The sequence below is a fragment of the Drosophila gunungcola genome, assembly GCF_025200985.1.
Source record: "Drosophila gunungcola strain Sukarami chromosome X unlocalized genomic scaffold, Dgunungcola_SK_2 000043F, whole genome shotgun sequence".
In the NCBI taxonomy this organism is placed as follows: Eukaryota; Metazoa; Arthropoda; class Insecta; order Diptera; family Drosophilidae; genus Drosophila; species Drosophila gunungcola.
The window spans coordinates 656808-670071 of NW_026453191.1; the positions used below are offsets into that span (position 1 = coordinate 656808).

Sequence of the window (13264 nt, forward strand, 5' to 3'; positions counted from 1 at the left end):
ATCATTTACAAAATAGTTCTTACGTGCTGCCGCCGTCGCTGCTGTTGCTTCGGTTGCTAAGGAAACTTTGGCGGATCATCGACGCAATCTTCGCTGCGATCCGGTTATCGATGAGCAAGGATAGTAAAAATAATGGGTAGTAAGGTCGTAATTTACATACAGTAATCATACAGTAATGATAATAAACGCACAGCTTCAAGGCAATCGGCGTTCCGAGACTAAAGGTCTGGTGGTGGCAATTGGTGCAGCCATTGAATTTAGCTGCCGCTGCATCGTTTACAACCAGCTCAAAATGTCTACGGATATCGGATATATGGCCAGATTGAAGCTTTTGACAGTATAAAAAAAATTGAATTGGATTTGTCCTTAGCTTTCGTTTGACCAGAACTTCACATTGACAAATTACAAATAATGGCGAATATTTAAAATATTACTCATTCGATCTCTGTCAATTAAAAAATTTTTTTTTTGTTTAAACAAAAACACAAACAAAATGTTGATAACAAACATGGATATAAAAAATTACATTAATTTAAATATAACTAGCCATAACTAATGGATAAACACAAAGAGAATTGATTGCGATTGTTAAACAAATCTTAAAATACATCGAAATTGGTGAAAATTGTTTTCTATCTTCGTTACATTTCATTCTTATTTGAAGTGTATTTTTTTTTATGTTTTTGGTTGCTTTGCTTTTCGTTTTCGTTTGTTTGTCTTCTAATTTAGCATAATTATTAATAGTATTTGTTATTGTTATTTCTTTTTGTGTGTATTCTCTCCTTACGCTTGTTTTTTTTTTTTTTTTGTGTTTATCCTACTTTAGTCCTTTTTAAAATAATAAATACATACATATACATTACAATTACAATTACATCATTATCCATAGTACAAAATATAAAATTTAACATCACATTGGTTGACATTCTTTTGTTGGTTGGTTGGTTGCTTCGCTTTACACTCCCCCGTCATCTTAATCATCTGGTTGTTGCTTCTTGTTGTTGTAGTTTTGTGGGTTGGTTGATTTCGTTATTTGATTTCTTTTTTTTTTTCATTTTTCTCTTACTCTGTTTATTATTATTATTTTGCCAGTTTAGCATTGTAAATTATTTTGTTTCAATTGATTTGTGTGTGTTTTTTTGGGTTCCGTCAGCAGTCGATCGGTCGGTCGGTAGGTCAAATGATCGATGGCTCGATCCCACTCTTTAGATCAGCATTTTGTGGCATAGCCTCTCCCATCCTATATCTTTATCCTAAATCCTTAACGCTCTTTATTTTCAAGCTCCAGCTCGTCGCGGTGTTGAACAGCTGAAAAGGATGGGATATTATGATTTTTAACATTATATATCTTAGCTCAAAATACATATTCTTTAATTTAAAAAAATATGACTTTTGAAAATCTATTTAAAATTGATTTTACTTTTTGGGGGTATATTGTCCTTTAAACTTTATATCTTTTGCTTTCTATTTGTGTAAATTTTTAAACACAAGTTTTACATCTGATCATATATGAATCTTTGATAGTTAATTGTGTTATAACTGATCAACATACGTGTTAGCTATTTGGTCACTGGGCTTGGGGATCTGCGCCCTAACCCAGCGATAAAACCCTCCTTCGCACCGCGTCCGGCTGGTCAGTTGCAGTTCCAGATCCAGTTCCAGTTCCATTCCTGCTCCAACACCGCTCCTCCTCGCTTGCATAACGCACCACACAAACAACTCGGCGAGCTCTGCAACACATAAATGCAAATACAAATCCCATTATAATCAAGAACCTGCCCTCTCGCAAACGTTAGTATTCCAACAGCTGGTCGCAATTAATGCCGGTTACCAGCTTTTTTGTCCGGACATCCAACACATATGTGCCAATCATGGGGGTTGGGGGAGCTTACCTGGCGAGGATTACTAATCTCCAGGATGCTCGGGACAGGAGCGATTCACCTCAAACCAACGGTCGATGCATCTGTGGGGGGCACAAAAGTCGAAAGTATTGCATTTAGTAGTGGAAAGTGGGAAGTGGGGAATGGCATAGCCCTCCATTATGTGCACATACTTATATTTAAATTTATTGCCCCAAAGGGGTGAGTTAAGGGTAAAAACGCAAACTGAGACACTCCCCAATTATCTTTGTTCCCATGTGTTTTTAGTTCATTTGCCGTTTATAGGGTTTTGTGGTAAAGAGTTCTCTTCGGTGGTTAATTTAATGATTACGCTAAAGATAAGATATCTAATTCCTACTGTGCAGTAATAACCGATTAAAAAAAACTAGCTGCTCAGATAAGTAAGGAATTAAAATAAACCAACTTGTTTTAAATATATAAAATTATGTTTTATTAAATTATTTTATTATTATATAAAATGTAAATATATTTATAATTAACTGTATTGTATTATATGATTGATAATATTTTGACTGATTAATATCTTTTAGATCCATTTTATCCAAGTTTCATTAAAACATAATATATTTCCAAACAACTACGATCTTTTAGATCGATTATAGCCTCAAAAAGTACATCTACCGATACCTCATACTTAAATTTGTTAAGTTCTTACCTATTATATCAGAGTATTCTATTAATACTATTTTGATTGACTAATATCTTTTAGATCCCTTTTATCCAATTTTCTTTACAAAATATTATATTTTATTAAGATCGGTTATAGCCCCACTTCCATGAACCATCGATACCTTAAACTTAAACTTGTTAGGCTATTATCAATTAAATTAGACAGTTCAATATGAACTCAAAAACACCCCTAGTTTGAACTCACCCTTTGTGATATATGCAGAGACATGGCAGCCGGGCGATGGTGTCCCCCGGACTCAGGTCTTCAAGGCAGATGACGCACTCGCCCTTGGCGTCTGACAAAACATCCTCTGGAATGTGAACACATAGAGAAGGTGGGTAAATAAATATATATATTCCTGGGAATCGGGGGTTTGGAATTGCTGTATATGCATACCGTTATATGAGAGTCGTGGTTTCGTTAGGCACATGACTAAATGGCATTCAATGTCGTCCGGCAACACAAACTTATTGCACACAGGGCACTTGATACCTGCAATTATTCGGGGAATTACATGGAGAGATCGGATCAGGTGTAAAAATGGTACGATGGTACGGTGGTACGGTGGCTCACCCTTACCATTGAAGGACCAAATGTGCGATGGAAGCGAGGTGGCCGTGTAGACACGGCCGATCCCATTGGCGGACGTGGCGGAAGCGGCCAGGGCGATGCTCTCGGCGATATTGCTGCCGGTCATTGACATGTCCTGTAATTAAAGAATGCCGGAAAAAAAGGGTAAGTGAAATAGGTGCCATGGTGCGTATACGTTATATTTACAATATTACAATCGTACATGTACGATTATTCTAGTTGAAATAAATAACTTTTTATTTGCCTGTCTAAAAAAGCCATAGATCAAACTAAAATAACCTATAAGAACACCGATCTGCTATTTAAGTTATATTATTTAAAATGTAAATGAATTTATTCCTGTTAAAGTAACTTTCAAAAAAATTCAAATACATACAATGGTAATAGTCCAGCTGTCTCATTTTATATCTAGATTTTTATTAATAAAATCTGTTTTGAAAAGTGATCTGATTTACCGCCATTTATTTTTACAAAAAAAATACCATAGATGCAATTTTTGAACAAAGTTACGTATACGTTATATTTTCCAATTATCAAATTCTGCAATCTATGGAATGTGAAAAGTATAAAGTAACAAGCATTCTATTTGATCACATTAAAGGTTTGGATTAAGTTAATTTTACTATAAACAGAAATACAAAGATATGTAGATTACGAAGAGCTTTTAAAATACCTAAAATATGATAAATTAAATGATTTTAATTAAGCTACTATACAATAATAGTATTATATTAAATAATGGCACGGTATTATTGAAATGACCTTTGGCATATCTAATGCAGACCAAGAGTAATCAAAGCTAGCCCCGAAGACATTTTAATTTTGTGTTTGTTTGGATATTACCATGCCATGCCATAATTTACGATCGTTTTGGGAACTTAAAAAAAAAACCACGAATCTACAAGATTTTCTATATATGATACATTATCATATTTGAATTTGAATACAGATATACAGATATACATAAATCATTTTTTTACTCCAGTACTAATCTACGTTTTGACCTTTGGATTGTCCAAATTTTGTGTATTCACTGTCTCACTAAATTAGATTAATGAATTTAGAATTCTACTCCTGTACCAGCCACCATTTGACCTTTCGAGCATCCAAGTATTGTGTTAAATGAGATACTGGCTGCAGGGTACAAGAAGTTCCTATTTACTAGGGCTAATCTCCTCCTGAATCTCACTCACTGATACTGACTAAGAAGTTTCTACAGCTGGTTACATAAACTTGGGCCCCATCTCCTCCTGAATCTCACTCACCCGTATGGAATCGCCCAGGGTGCGCCTCTGCTGCATGTAGGGCTGCGTGGCGGATCCATTGTTGTTCCCGGCGGCCGGGAAGCTGCTGTTGCTGTTGCTGTTCGCATTGGCCGCGTTCGCCGACACGGAGACGCCCACGGCAGGGTGGCCGTGGGCCGCGTGCGGATGCGAGTGCGGACTGCTGCCGGACGAGGTGATCGAGCCCACCTGCTGCTGCTGGGCCGCCTGCTGCTGGATGTCCGGCACGGAGCTCAGACTCCGCGCCCGCTGGCGATCGATGGACGTGGAGTTCTGGTTGTGGTTGCTGTACACCTGCAAACCGGGCAGGGTGCGCAGCAGGTTGAAGCCCTGGCCGGCGTCATTGGGACCGCCGCCGCCGCCGCCACGATTCTGACCGGGATGCGTCGTCGGCTGGGCCGTGTGGTCCGCTGCTCCGGTGGAACTACTCGAGAATGTCCTGGAGCGAGGGCTCTGCTGGCCACTGGTCGCCGGAGTGCTCGCCTTCTGACCCATAGATGCAGGATACTACTGGATGCCTTCGGATCCTTTGTCGGCGTCTCCTCCCCTCCTGCACCGCCTCCTTCCCCTCCTCCTCGGCGCGTCCTCTTTGTCTGCTCCTTCGCGTGCAAATCGAAGCAGACAACAATAGCAAACAATGCGATGTGCGATGTGCGGATGATAAATGCGGTCGGTTTTTTGTCGCTCGGATGATAAGTATATATGTGTTTTGGTGTTTTTTTTTTTGTTTCTGTTTGTTTTTTTGTTTTTTTTTTTGATGTGTGTCTCTGTGTTTGTGCCAAAAGTGCGGGCGTTCCGGGGGGCGTGGGGGTTGTGGGAGGCGGGGCTTTGGGGCCTGGCAAGGATGAGGGGTGGGTGTTAATGGGTGCGTAGTTGAATTAGAATTGTTGTTGTTATTGTTGCTGCTGCTGCGGCTGCTATCGCTGCTGCCCCGTTATAATTCGCCTGCTGATTGGGATTTCAATTCCTGTATTTCGCTGCGCTGGATGCTCCAAATTCTACGCGCTACTGCTGCTCTCGCCGACAAAAAATAAAGGTGTGACGCGACGACGACGACGCTGCTGCCCAATCTGCCTTGATTACACTCTCAATTTAAATGACCGTTTTCATTTTTTTCTTTTATTTTATACATTACATTAAAAAGAGTTTTCAACAGAGGCGTGCAAATTACGATAGGCTGTCAATCGATTGTCGCCGAGAATTCTAATAAGAATGGTGGTGGTCCTGTATAGATATTCAGCGAGGACTCAATCCCAGACTGGGGTTTTTTTTTTGTCTAAGGACATTTTCGACGCTTTTTTATGATATGCAATTTATATGAAAATTATTATATTTGTTATATCTATGGGAAATTTTTATATTTATGTGTTCCTATAATATAAACTCATTAGCTGGAAATAATTTAATTAATATATTATATATTATTATATTATTCTGTCAATTGTGGTTCTTACAGTACGAGTCACTTACAAATTATGTCCCATATAAATATTAAAACAATTATAAATTGTAATAAATGAATTGCAATCATAAAAGTGCCGAATAAAAGGAATTCAAATTATCAAGTCATATGAAAAATTCACAATTGAATTATTATTTTTTGAGTATTACTGAATCGATCACAAAATAATTTGTATAAGAATAATAATAATATAATAGTTTTTACTTAAAATTTGGCTAGATGTCGGATACATAAAATTAATTTGTTCATTATATCGAGCGAGTACTGTATTAATCCGTAAACGGCCACTCTGTTTCATCTCCAGCTGATCTATCGAGAAATTAATCGATAAATTAGAAACAGGATTTTTGTTTTAATTATGTGTTCGTAAATCAAGGAGATCCCAATTGGAATTCCACAGACAGCGCCACAAGCAGGGATTTGCATGTGCCCCCCAAGGAGCAGGCGATTGCAGCAGCAGCAGGAGTGGGATTAGGCCTTGGTTATCGCCAGCCGCCTGCAGCGACGTCAACAGTATTGATACAGTGGGCATTGGGACTCCACAACCACATCCACATCCACATCCGCACCCACCATGAGCTGGTTCGAAAAAGCCAAGACGGTGCTGATTGAGGCGCTGGACATCCAGGACGACGACAGCAAGGCGTCGGAGAAGGACTCGCCGGCCGCCGGAGCTTCGGGCGAAAGTGGCGGACCTGGGCACACCTCATCCCCGGAGGCACAAGGAACTGCGGCCACGCCCGCATCGGAAACGCCCACTTTCTTCGACAATCCGCATGCCAACGAGATGGTCACCATTCCGCCCACGCCCACTTCCGTTCCGGGCAGCGTGGCAGCCTACGGCAAGCGGCAGTCGGCCACCTCGGATTCGGTGGACCTGCTGTCCTCGCCGACGTCCCCGATCTCGGCCAGCGGCGAGGAGGGCGCGTCGGTGGCCAAGCGCCTGTCCGAATCCTCGCTGGAGCTGATCACGGCCACCACGGCCAGCGAAATGGAGATGTCCCCGGACACGGAGCCCTCGCTGCCCGACAGCATAGTGATCATCGCCAGCAACGACACATCCGACAACGCCGAGGGCGATGGCGAGGATGACGACGACGACGACGAGGACGGGGGCACGCAGCTGGAGCGGCACATGGAAGATCACCTGAACGGTGGGTACTTGCACAAGCAATCAAACCACTTTCTCACCATCTAATCCCCTGCAGACTCCACCAAAACCATGAAGGCCCTGGTGCTGAGCGACATCCAGGCAACTGGGAATGCCGACTCCGACTCCACGCAGAGCTTCGAGGACATCCAGCTGCAGATGAGCCACAAGTCGGGCAAGTCGCCCGCCCCCGCCAAGGCGGAGGTGGTGGACCAGAGCTACTCGTCCACCTCGTCGGACATCGAGATCATCTCGAATCCGAACGGCGACTCCAGCACCAACAGCACCACCACGCGCACCAGTCCCCAGAAGTTCAAGGAGCTGGCGGCTGGCAAGGCGGGCGGGCCCAAGCCCAAGGGCCACCATCGCGAGCCCTCGGAGATCTCGCTGCTGTCGGAGGACTCGCAGTCGGAGCTGGACAAGCTGGTGCAGCGCATCAGCGAGCTGAACCAGGTGATTGAGGCGCGCGAGCAGCGCCTGCTGCAGTCGGAGCGCCAGAATGCCGAGCTGCTCGAGCGCAATCAGGAGCTGCGCGCGCGCGTCGAGGCGGCGGCCAACAGCGCCAACAGTCCGGACGCGGCGGATGCAGTGCAGCGTCTGTCGGCGCTGGAGAAGAAGTTTCAGGCCAGCATACGCGAACGCGACGCGCTGCGCATCCAGATGAAGAGCCTGCGCGACGAGCTGCAGAACAAGATACCCAAGGACGAGCTGGCCGAGTGCAACGAGATGATCGCCGGCCTGCAGTCCGAGGGCGAGAAGCTGTCCAAGGAGATCCTGCAGCAGTCGACGATCATCAAGAAGCTGCGTGCCAAGGAGCGCACCTCGGACACGCTGCTCAAGAAGAACGGCGAGCAGATATCGCTGCTGTCCAGCGAGTCGGAGCGCCTGAAGAAGTCCCTGGCCGCCAAGGAGGAGATGGAGCGCACGCAGATCGAGGCCGTGTGCCGGATGACGGCGGAGAAGAAGCGTGTGGACGAGGAGAACCTGGAGGGTCGTGGCCGCATCGAGGATCTGCAATCCCGACTGGCGGCCCTGCAGGCCAGCTTCGATGGCCTCAAGGGGGATCTGCAGAAGCGCACGCGCAACGAGCAGGACAGCCTGCGTGCCGAGCAGCAGGAGTACGTGCAGCAGGTGTCCGATCTGCGCGAGAAACTGCGCCTGGCCGAGCACAGCCTGGCCAGGAGGGAGCAGCAGATGCGCGAGGAGAACCGCCAGCTGCTGCGTCGCCTGGAGGCCGCCGAGCTGCGGGCGGAGAGCTCCACGCAGGAGCTGGGCGCCACCACCACGCCCCTGATCCGCCAGATCGAGTCGCTGCAGCGCACCCTGGACCAGCGGTCCGCGGGCTGGAATCGCGAGGAGCAGCAGTTGCTCCAGAAGCTGGACGACTCGCAGCTGCAGCTGCGCTCGCTGCAGCAGCTGGAGTCCGTGCACTGCGAGAAGCAGGAGCTGCTGCGCACCCGCTGCTCTCTGCTGGAGGAGAAGCTGTCCAGTGCGCTGATGGAGGCGGAGGCGGCCAAGATGGCCCTGCGCCAGCGGGACCTGGATGCGGCCCACAAGGAGGCGGATTACAAGAGGTGCGTTCTTGATTAGTATACCTTTGCAGAGGGCATTATAATATCATTTAAAAGCTTGCAACGCAATCAGCGCGACAATTCCGACACTATAAAGTGTATATATTCCTGATTAGCTAGGGTTCCGTCTGTCCGATTCTATACAAACTAGTCTCTCAGTTTTAAAGCAATCTGCATAAAACTTTCCTAAAAGTTGTCTTTCTATTGCGGGATGTATATAAGTCGATACGGGCCAAATCGGCCAACTATATCATAAAGCTCCCATAGGAACAGTTGGGAAAAAAGGGAAATAAAATGATAACTTCATTGTTTCTTTAAATATATATATCTTCGGCTTGCCGAAGACAGTTTCCTTTTTTGTTCTCATTCATAAACCATATTTTTTTTGTTGCCATTCCTGGCAGGCAACTCAGCTCGCTGCAGGAGGAGCTTGGGCAGCAGCTGGAACAGGTTGCCAGCCTGGAGCAGCAGTGCCAGCAGCAGCAGCAGCAGGCGGAGAAGGAGCAGCCCAGCCTACTGACCGTGGAGGCGGTGAAGGCCAGCAGCGAGCTGCAGCCAATGCAGATGCAGATGCAGATGCAAATGCCAATGCAGCTGCCCAAATCGCAGGCACCGCTGCGATCCTCGCCGCCACTCAGCCTGGCGGATGATAGTGGGTCCAACGAGGAGGCCCTGGGCGGCATCATCGACTGGCAGGCGGTAATACCTAATACTAAATGAAGCAAGGCCCTGCCTCTCAACCGACTAATTCACTTGTCCATGCAGGACGACCTCGACTGCGCTTCCAACTCGGGCCGCCATCCATCGGGCATCGTCCAGGGTGTGCAGCTCAGCTTCCTGGCGGCCAACACCAGCACCTTCGAGCACCTGCAGGCGCTGCTGAAGCAACGCGATGGTGAGCTGACCCACCTGCAGTGGGAGCTATCGCGCCTGCAGGCGGAAAGGGGCGTGCTCGACGGCGAGATATCCAATCTGACCATCGAACTGGAAACGGTACATAGAATTCCAACGCCTTTTGTCAAATGTATTACTTACTAATAAGTTATGTATCGATCATCGTAGATGAAGGAGAAACTGCAGGTGTACGAGGTGATGGAGAAGGGATACGAGGACCTGCAGCATCGCTACGATGCCCTGCTCCAGATGTACGGCGAGAAGGTGGAGCGCACCGAGGAGCTGGAGCTGGATCTGACCGAGCTGAAGGCGGCCTACAAGCTGCAGATTGACGAGCTGCTGGCCGCCCCGCCGCCCAACCTCCAACGGCCACCGAAACAGACATGATTGCCGGAGCGCAGGATCGTCTCCCTGCCCGAATTGCCATGCCTGCGGCGAACTTGGCCACCATAACGTTCCCGTCTCCGTCTCCGTGTCCGCTTCCGCTTCCGTGTCCCATTCCCAGTTGCAATGTACTATGCTTTATATACTTATCGATTAGCCAAGCGATCCGGATCCGGATCCACTTCCACTTCCACTTACCCATCCTCCAAACAGCCACCACAACACACACACACACCATGTACATGCGACTATATATTTGTATGATTTGCGTACGTTGACACTTTCTAGTTATATTATGAATTGATCGATTGTGATAATTTAATTTATACTTATATATACAACAAGTTATCGTCTATGACTATGTACAAAACTGTTTCTGTTCCGAGCAGTTTGCCAGGCGGTTGTGAAAAAGCAGCTCCAACAGCCTCTTGCAAATAAATCAAATATCATTTAATACAGAGTAATCGCAACGCATTCTTAAATATTTCTTCAATAGCCTTTTTTGTGCTGTGAGCTTATAACAAAGTTTGCATCGCAGGCGATGTCTGTTTGGAACTCACAAAAAATCCACTCTTGCATGACACCTAATTTGAAGATTTGCTGAACAGTTCATCAATTTGGAAATTGTGAGGGGTTAGGGATCTATAACTTTTGATTAAAATATTTTATTAATAAAGATCATAAAATGAACAATTTGTTGCAATTTATAGGAGTAACAGTCACCGTTCGACTGTGGATGGTATTTTGAAGGAAATGTAATAACAAATTTAACGCTGCATGGCATTTTTGTTTTGTTTTGAATTTGCTTTTGGCTTGGCGGGCAGTTTATTCGATAACATCGATGTCTTGGAAACACAGATAGCATCGATATTGGCATAACCATCTCTAATCGATGTTTCTCTATGCCAATCGATGCTTGTCCACCTCTATTGAACGTGCTTGTCACTTCGAAGCAGAAAAAGCTAAAAAATAAAGGAACTTTTACTAAAAAACTTAAGTTAATAATGGATTGCAATCCGCTGTCGCAGTTCAGCCAGCAGCTCCTTGCTTTTTTCACCCAGTCTGTGGATGAGGCGGAGAAGGAGTCGGCTTTGGCTCCGGTGCGCTTGCGCAAATGCGGCGACATCATCCGGAGCCACGACGAGGATCTGGCCGCGAACGGGGACCTCAGCCTAGCGGCCACCGCGCGCTACTGGCAGAGCTTTGCCAAACGGCAGGGACTCCAGCTGCGCCTGGATACGGTTGTCCTGATGCCCGGCGAGGAGCAGCGCGAGGAGCTGATCCGCCAGTCCAAGGAGTGGCGCTTTCCGCTTTGCAGGATCACGATGCTGCACAAGGACCGATATGGACTGCACTTCCAGCGCAGTCCGGTCATCGCCCATGTGCTGAAGACCGTGCTCGGGCATGGCGCCGACTACGGGCGTTCCCAGAAGACGGAGCACTCGCCCACCATGTGCCTGCGCTGGCAGACCGGTGCCGGAGCCACCGATGGCTCCCAGGAGCTGCGCCACTATCGCCAGCAGGAGCTCTACAAGATCGTGTTCCGGCTGGTCGACTACTCGCCCTGGCGCCTGGTCGAGGCCGAGGATCGGAAGGAGGACACCCTCTGCGTGAACGTTGAGGCCCAGAAATGCTGCCAGGTGCAGCCCAAGGACCATGTCTGCCTCGTGAGTGGTCCTGTGGTGGAGCCCGTGAAGAAGACAGCCACCGCTTTGATGGTGGACGACTATTTGGAGTGAGTATATTCAGCGTTGATTAGAATACTCGCCTTTAAATACGTAAAGCTGCTGGTTTTATATAATTCTTTGTATTTTTTGTAAATTCCGTAATAACATAATTATTATAATAAGTAGTATCCGTAATTTTAGCATTTTGATTTTTTATTAATCTATGTATTAAGCAAATTTCCCTTTTTTGGGCTCTTATTTGCCATTGCTAAAATGTGAGATAATTTGTTACAAAAAAGAAAATTAATCATTGATTTTAGTATAATTTTATTGGAGCTTTATGTTTAGTTTACTTATAACATTTAATTGTAATTTTGGCATATTGATTTTTAGTAATTTAGCATTAAATATAATATTTCATTTTATTGAACTTTAAATTACATTCCTAAGATCATGATGTTTATAAACTATTATACACAAAAGAAACAATCATTGTTTTAAGTATCAATTTTAGTAATGCCATGATAAGATCTTTAATGTATGAGGTTTATAAATTGAATTCAAAGAACTAAAGAAAGAATCTTTATGGTCTATAAATTCATTCTTTAATTCTTTAAATTTCTTTCATTAATAAACTAATTTGATGTAGTTGAAAAGTTTTTTTTTCGCTAGTACCAAAGTACTGGCACATAATTTAATTTATTTTAAAAACTTATTACTTCTTTTATTTTCTCGTATTCTTTTTAAGTATCTTGCTTAAATGAAATGTAACTTTGCTCTTTTTCTGTTCATACAGGCTGCGTTCCACGCACATGCGTCTGATGGCCTTGCACCGCAGTGGATACCGTCCGCCCGGCATGTGCAACCTGAACACGCTGATGAAGCGTCTGGGGGCGGCTGCCGTGACCGTGGATCTGTTCGAGGTGCGCCACGCCTCCGCCGCCTGTGTGGTGCGCAACGGAGTGGGCAGCTCCAAGGGGGCCTCGTACATCCTGTACAACTCGGCACGTCTGGAGACCCTGCTGCGCACATTTGCTGCTCAGGTGAACGCTGGCGTCTACGAGCCACTGCCCCCGCTGGGGGAGATCGATCTCAGCGTTCTGGCGGATGATGTAAGTGGATGTTATTTCGTTTCTTTCAATTTGTATGTAAATGTATGTTCCCATCCCTTCTTCCAGATGGACTGGCAGCTGATTTACGGCTACCTATTGACTTTCCCAGAGCTACTTGAATCCCTGATGGATCAAGTGCAGCAGGGACAGTGCGGAGTCCATCTGTTGGTGCACTTTATCGGCAATCTGGCCAGCGCCTTTAGCCGCTACTATCGCCACAAGAAGGTGCTTGTCCAGAAGCGCGATCAACTGATGCCCACTCTGTATGCCCGGATCTACCTCATCATGGCCGTGCGTCAGGTGTTGAATGTGGCCTTGTCGCTGCTCGGCATCGAACCGGTGGACTATGTATAGATCTCCACTAAACGAGCATCTTGTACAACTTGCAAGGGAAGCCAAAGAGAAGCTTTTAACTTGACGATAACATGAATACTGTCTAAACACAACTTGGTGATGAATAACTGAAACCATGTGATATATTTAATATATATTTGATATAGATAATAAGATTTCCATAATCAAATACTATGTTGGATGCAGGTCTCCACCTTTCCCATACTTATATTCTAATGAGTTAAA

The 13264-nt window shown here is 45.4% G+C and overlaps 3 protein-coding genes across 3 annotated transcripts; 2 read left to right on the forward strand and 1 right to left on the reverse strand.

Moving 5' to 3' along the window:
* Nucleotides 1-789: 789 nt before the first annotated feature.
* LOC128260863 (E3 ubiquitin-protein ligase znrf2) lies at nucleotides 790-5641 on the reverse strand. Its single transcript, XM_052994145.1, has 8 exons — nucleotides 5581-5641; nucleotides 4428-5515; nucleotides 3151-3277; nucleotides 2968-3063; nucleotides 2776-2881; nucleotides 1893-1963; nucleotides 1553-1730; nucleotides 790-1308 (listed from the first exon to the last, which is right to left on the reverse strand). Exons 2-6 carry the CDS (start codon nucleotides 4938-4940, stop codon nucleotides 1906-1908), a joined length of 900 nt encoding a protein of 299 aa, XP_052850105.1. The 5' UTR covers nucleotides 4941-5515; nucleotides 5581-5641; the 3' UTR covers nucleotides 790-1308; nucleotides 1553-1730; nucleotides 1893-1905.
* A 575-nt stretch (nucleotides 5642-6216) lies between these two features.
* On the forward strand, nucleotides 6217-10370 carry LOC128260915 (TATA element modulatory factor). The gene is made up of 5 exons (XM_052994257.1): nucleotides 6217-7061; nucleotides 7116-8631; nucleotides 9033-9327; nucleotides 9394-9621; nucleotides 9691-10370. Exons 1-5 carry the CDS (start codon nucleotides 6482-6484, stop codon nucleotides 9907-9909), a joined length of 2838 nt encoding a protein of 945 aa, XP_052850217.1. The 5' UTR covers nucleotides 6217-6481; the 3' UTR covers nucleotides 9910-10370.
* Nucleotides 10371-10804: 434 nt separating this feature from the next.
* LOC128260918 (uncharacterized) lies at nucleotides 10805-13254 on the forward strand. Its single transcript, XM_052994269.1, has 3 exons — nucleotides 10805-11641; nucleotides 12370-12685; nucleotides 12752-13254. The coding sequence occupies exons 1-3, from the start codon at nucleotides 10809-10811 to the stop codon at nucleotides 13037-13039; spliced, it is 1437 nt and encodes a 478-aa protein (XP_052850229.1). The 5' UTR covers nucleotides 10805-10808; the 3' UTR covers nucleotides 13040-13254.
* The last annotated feature ends 10 nt before the right edge of the window (nucleotides 13255-13264 follow it).

Bases quoted from the DNA above. Each gene is read 5' to 3' on its own strand.
- LOC128260915 (XM_052994257.1), top strand. From the start codon at position 6,482: ATGAGCTGGTTCGAAAAAGCCAAGACGGTGCTGATTGAGGCGCTGGAC. The intron at 7,062-7,115 runs GTGGGTACTTGC...AATCCCCTGCAG, and splicing joins CATGGAAGATCACCTGAACG to ACTCCACCAAAACCATGAAG. The intron at 9,622-9,690 runs GTACATAGAATT...CGATCATCGTAG, and splicing joins TGACCATCGAACTGGAAACG to ATGAAGGAGAAACTGCAGGT.
- LOC128260918 (XM_052994269.1), top strand. From the start codon at position 10,809: ATGCCAATCGATGCTTGTCCACCTCTATTGAACGTGCTTGTCACTTCG. The intron at 11,642-12,369 runs GTGAGTATATTC...CTGTTCATACAG, and splicing joins ATGGTGGACGACTATTTGGA to GCTGCGTTCCACGCACATGC. The intron at 12,686-12,751 runs GTAAGTGGATGT...CCCTTCTTCCAG, and splicing joins TCAGCGTTCTGGCGGATGAT to ATGGACTGGCAGCTGATTTA.
- LOC128260863 (XM_052994145.1), bottom strand. From the start codon at position 4,940: ATGGGTCAGAAGGCGAGCACTCCGGCGACCAGTGGCCAGCAGAGCCCT. The intron at 3,278-4,427 runs GTGAGTGAGATT...CTTTAATTACAG, and splicing joins CCCTGGGCGATTCCATACGG to GACATGTCAATGACCGGCAG. The intron at 2,882-2,967 runs GTATGCATATAC...TTCACATTCCAG, and splicing joins ACCACGACTCTCATATAACG to AGGATGTTTTGTCAGACGCC.